Here is a 5,421-nt window from a genome sequence, read left to right as displayed (position 1 = left end):
TGTGTAGCCCTGGCTGTCCTGGCACTCACTTTGTAGACCAGGCTGGCCTCGAACTCAGAAATCCGCCTGCCTCTGCCTCCCTAGTGCTGGGATTAAAGGCGTGCGCCACCACGCCCGGCCACCACTGGCTTTTATACCCTTTTTTTTCTGTTTTGGTTTTTTGAGACAGGGTTTTACTTTGTAGCGCTGGCTGTCTTAGAACCCACTGTGTAGATTAGGCTAGCCTCAAACTCACAGAGCTCTGCCTGCCTCTGCTTCCTGAGTGCTGTATTAAAGGCAGCGTCCTAGCTCCTCTTCCCCTTGCCTTTGCTCCCACTCTCACCTCCTGTCATCCCTCTTCCCTTCTCCTTGATGAACACAGCAGAGGTTTGTTGATGCCATGGCTTACAGCAGCTCCCCGTTTATCAGTAGCTTCCTTTGTTGTTTTAGTAAATCCTTACCTTTTTTTCTCTCCTTTTTAGTATCTAGCATTTACATGTGGCTTAATCAGAGGTGGCTTGTCAAACTTGGGAATAAAAAGTATTGTAACGGCTGAAGTCTCTTCAATGCCTGCCTGTAAGTTCCGCTTACTTATCTTACACATACACATCATCTTTCTCTTTTAAATCGAGAGGAGACTAAAAAGGTTGACACTTTGACTTTCCTGCCCTTTGCCTCACATTTACCTTGGTAATGTGTATTTATCTTCTCACTCAAGCTACTAACCAAGAATACAATTGAGTTGAATTTCACTGCATTACTTTTCTGCCCACTGACAAATTAGTAGTGAAATACCCAGAATCCCCAGCGTGGTGACTCCTTCAATCCCAGCGCTCGGGAAGCGGAGGCAGGCCAGTCTTGGGGAGTCTGAGGCTTGCCTAGTCTGGTCAACATACTGAGCCCCAAGCCGGGGCACATACATAGTGAGACCCTTCTCAGAATAAAGAAAGAGAGGGGAGAGAGAGAGAGAGGGGAGAGAGAGAAAAAGGAAACAGGAATGGAGACAAACCTACGCACCTCCTCATAAAACAGATAATTATGCAGTGGGATCGCCTTCATTGACTGTCTTAAGGACTGTGAAAAGACCTCTGACATAGCAAGTTCTTTGAGTGAAACTACTTCCCAAATGGAAACCAATATGCTTGTTTTCCTTGTGCCCGAAAATCAGAGACTGGTTCTGTTCCCTTTTTTCAGGCAAATTTCAGGTGATGATACAGAAACTGTAGAGCGAGGTGGCGACTCCTGGGCAGAGCATTGCACATCCTGGTTTCACCTCATCGTTGGCTATCTTCGTTGGAGCAAATTGTTATCTCACCAGAGTCACATAGACCAAATCAAAGTAGACCCAGGTCCTTTGACCATGACAGAAACTGACTGACCTATTCAGTGATTTCAGAGAACTCCACACCAAGATGCAAGGCTCTTCATTTTAAACATCTTTATTTCCATAAGTGATTAGCATTTAACCATCAATTAGGAAGTGAAACTCAGGGTGTGTTGAATTGCTGTATTAAAAAAATGCACCAATCAGAATAGTTTGTGTTCAAATGACCAAAATTTATTGAACTATAAATCTGTTTTAGTTATTTAAAAAAGCAAACCACTATGTTAAATTAAGCTTAATTTTTATTGTATTGCTTATAATTTATTTCTGTCGAGAGAATTCATATGCTTATGTAAGGATTTCATTTATGCATTGTGTATATATGTGTATATATAAATACATGCATTACTGTCTAAATTGCTTGAAAGTTTATTTTTAATAGACTTGAGTCCTTGAGACCTCCATTGATTTAATCACAGTGAAATGTAGTTAACTCTACATTTAAATGTGAATTTGGTAACTCTAGTGCCAAAGAATATTAGGGGTGTGTGTGTGTGTGTGTGTACACTCATCGTGAGTGCAGGGTTCTGTGCTTCCTGAAAGTGTAGTAGGTCAGAAGAGAGCACTGGATCGCTTGGAACTGGAGTTAGAGATGCTTGAGAGCTGTCCGATGTGAGTGCTATGAACTGAGGTCCTCTGTAAGAGCAGCTGTGCACTCTTACCATTGAGCACCTCTCCAGCCCCCGTATCAGTTTTCTGTCTGTTCTGTTGATGGAACTCAGGTTGATTCCTGGCTGGGCAAGTCTAAATTCCCAGCTCTACCATTTTGAAAATCACAGCCTAAAAAGGATTTACTGTTTTCTCATAATCAGTGCTGTTCTGCCTGCTGAGACAGACGCTCGGTGTGATTTTAATTTACACCACTCTTCCGACCAGTGCTGAGACTTTCTCCTGTGCTCACTGGTCACGTGCGCATCGTCGTTTCGAGAACCGTAGGCTCAGTTCATTAGTCAATGCATGTTTTGTTAGTTGTAGCCAAAAGGAAACTTCTTTTAGTAGAAACAAGGGTTAAGTTAGTCGGGATACTCAAACTGAATATGCTTTTTCTTGAAGTTATAGCAAACTTAAAAGGTTTACATATGAAATTAAAATCATAAAGTACTACAGAAAATATTAGGTTACTTTTATGAACTTCTGGTAAAGGCCTTTCCAAAACAAAAGTAGAAAAAAAAATGGTAAGGAGAAATAGCAAAAAAGGCTAAACTAAACATCCACATTAGTTAGGTTTCCATTGCTGTGATGAAAACTATGACCAAGAACAGCTTGGGCAGGAAAGGGCTTATTTGGTTTTCATTCCTTGAGCCACAGTCTGCTGAGAGAAGTCAAGTCAGGACTTGAAGGCAGGAACTGAAACAGAAGCCAGGGAGGAGTGATGTTTACGGGCTTGCGCCTTATGGCCTGCTCAGCCCAATTTCTTATAGAACCCAGGACAGCCTGCCCAGTGGTGATCCCACCCACAGTGGACTGGCCCTCCTACATCAGTCATTAAGAGAACGCCCCACAGACTTGCTCACAAGCTAGTGTAATGGAGGCATTTTCTCAACTGAAGTTTGCTCTTCTTATATGACTCTAGCATGTGTCAGGTTGACAAATCTAAACAGCACATCTTTTCTAAAATGCTAGGAAAATAATGCCCAAGTGCAGTTGTAAAGCTGGACATTACATTAATTCCATCTACAGCAGTCAACTAAGATGGATCAGAGACTCAGAGAATTTGAAAAATTGGCCTTATGATGTGGTTCATTTGATAGTGAACTTGCCTAGTATTCATGAAACTCTAAATTCCATCACCAGGAATGTATAAATGCCATGGTGGCAGGGTTCACACAATTCCAGCATTCAGCAGGTGGAGGCTGGGGGATTAGAAATTCGAGGTCATACTCAGTTACATAAGACTTCCCTTGCTAGGTGATGATGGTGGTGGTGAATGCCTTTAATATCAGTGATCTGGAGTGTGGGAGTTCTCTCTTCCAAAACAAAACAAAAAGATCTTTAAAAATTTCAATTTAAATAATGAGTGTCTGCCTGTGTGTAGTTGTGTGTACTTGAGTGGATGCGCCTGGAAGTGAGAGGCATGGGGTCCCCGAAGCCGGAATTTCACATGAGAGCTGCCCTATATGGGTTGTGGGAAGGGCAAGCACTCTCGACCACAGAGCCATCTCCCCAGTTCAAGAAGCTCTTCATGGGCTCTGTGCCCCCAGTGTGGGGGAATGCCAAGGCCAGGAAGCAGGAGTGGGTGGGTTGGTGAGCAGGGGGTGGGTGGAGGGAATAGTGGGAGGGTATTTTTCGGAGGGGATAACATTTGAAATGTAACAAAATATGCAAAAAAAAAAAAAAAATTCCGGGGGTTGGAAATAGGAAGCTCTTCATGGTCCTTGGCAACTTCTGTTTCCTCCATGCTTGGCTGAACAGCACATGGTGGCAGACAATTGGGTTCAGTCATCTGCAGTGTTAACAGCCCCATGCAGGTCTCGGGGACGTTGACTCTATTCGAGATATTGTGCACGCACATACATATATATACACACATGTATATCATATACTGGCCATCCTAGGCGCTATGAAGTATATGCTATGGTTTTGTTTGCCTTTTCCCGTGCAGTGTTGAGCATGTTTTCATATTCATTTGGTCATTTGTATTTCTCCTTTGGAGGAACATCTATGCGGTTGTTTTCTGCTACTGATTTGTAGAATCAGTTTTTCACTTTTTGGCTGCAGCTGACATCACAGCTTACTAAAGGCAGGGCCCTTCTTTAACAACAGCCTTTTTTTCTGTAGGCCTTTTTTTTCTGTAGACTCGAGATTCCTTAGCCTGTTAGATAAACTAGCACTCTTGGCCCAGGTTCACTGAGACTTCTGCTTTTTCTCTGACACTGTCTCACAAGCCCAATTCAGAATTGATACAGTCATGGGGAATTTCCTAATAGGGACACACTAAGCATTCCTTTTCTCTCTTTCAAGTTCAAAGTCTCTCATTTTACAAGCATTAGTTCCCCAGAGGGGGTGCACCGTTCCTGGAGGTACTGCAATACCAGGTCGATGCGTGGAGTGGACGGAGCAAGCTCCTATTCCAACTCCTAGTTCCAAAAATCCATTTAATATATTGTCCTCGGATAGAGGACGTATCAGATATTAAACTGATAAGAACAGATACTACACTTGATCTTAGCCAAAAGGCCGAGAAGCGATAACCTAGCCTCGCCCACACAGCCGTGACCTGTGCCCAGGCGACACATTGACATTGTGGTGACTTCATGCAACCCTCATTTCCTGTCTTCCCCGCGGTTTCCGTGTCTGCGTCCTCCACACTCCACTCCCTCTCCAGCACTCACAGCTTCAGCTACAATTTCCAGAACCCCAGCTCTCCCGGCGTTCCCACGTGCTCATACCCAGTTTAATTTGCATGTCCCTCCCTCTCTCGAGGGGCGTGGCTACACACGCCTCGCCTAGGGAGAAACACTTTCTTGGTCTGTCTTGCAGTACAGCACACAATATTACAGGCATCACAGGAGTCTTCCTCTTGATTTACTTAGTGAGCCTATGCAACCAGCTTATACAGTCAGAGAAAGGTGTGTTTAGAGCAATCAATCACAGCCATGGAAGCTGTGTTGGCCTCATTTGCTATCTTGTGTCTTTAGTACTAATTTGGACCAATCAGAGCCTTGCCTTTTTAGCATCCATCACAGAAGTCTTTGGTAGACCACTGGGAAAGTGTTCCCTCTCTAGCTTAGGTTACATGGATATCTAAAGGTCACGGAGACTTGTGACAGCAAAACATCTGAGGTAAATTGTTTCAAACAGCCTGGCTGATATTTTGCTTTTGGGAGCAGAGGCAATCATTTATATTCGTTGTGCATGTTTTTGAAAAATATTTTTTGTATTTTGCGACTATAATCACATCATATCTTCCTCCCCATCCTTTCCTCCAAACCCTCATGTCACGGATTTCTGAGTTCGAAGCCAGCCTGGTCTACAGAGTGAGTTCCAGGACAGCCAGGGCTATACAGAGAAACCCTGTCTCAAAAAACCAAAACAAAAACCAAAAAAACCAAAACAAA

At 43.5% G+C, this 5,421-nt stretch overlaps 1 protein-coding gene and 1 non-coding gene across 2 annotated transcripts in view; one reads left to right on the top strand and one right to left on the bottom strand.

The window, feature by feature from the left end:
• Trappc6b (trafficking protein particle complex 6B) overlaps positions 1–1,759 on the top strand; it is a 17,871-nt gene extending 16,112 nt beyond the window's left edge. Inside the window, exons 5-6 of the mRNA XM_021178968.1 lie at positions 462–555; positions 1,174–1,759. Of these exons, the coding sequence (XP_021034627.1) occupies positions 462–555; positions 1,174–1,205 (126 nt within the window). The 3' untranslated portion in view covers positions 1,206–1,759. The remainder of the gene's footprint in view (positions 1–461; positions 556–1,173) is intronic.
• A 2,602-nt stretch (positions 1,760–4,361) lies between these two features.
• LOC115032891 lies at positions 4,362–4,552 on the bottom strand. The gene has a single exon (XR_003838541.1). It is a non-coding gene; the product is annotated as a U2 spliceosomal RNA (small nuclear RNA).
• Between the last annotated feature and the right edge of the window lie 869 nt (positions 4,553–5,421).

This window comes from Mus caroli, chromosome 12 (genome assembly GCF_900094665.2).
Source record: "Mus caroli chromosome 12, CAROLI_EIJ_v1.1, whole genome shotgun sequence".
In the NCBI taxonomy this organism is placed as follows: Eukaryota; Metazoa; Chordata; class Mammalia; order Rodentia; family Muridae; genus Mus; species Mus caroli.
The sequence above is the reverse complement of the archived record's forward strand: the minus strand, read 5'-3'. Positions and strand labels throughout refer to the sequence as shown.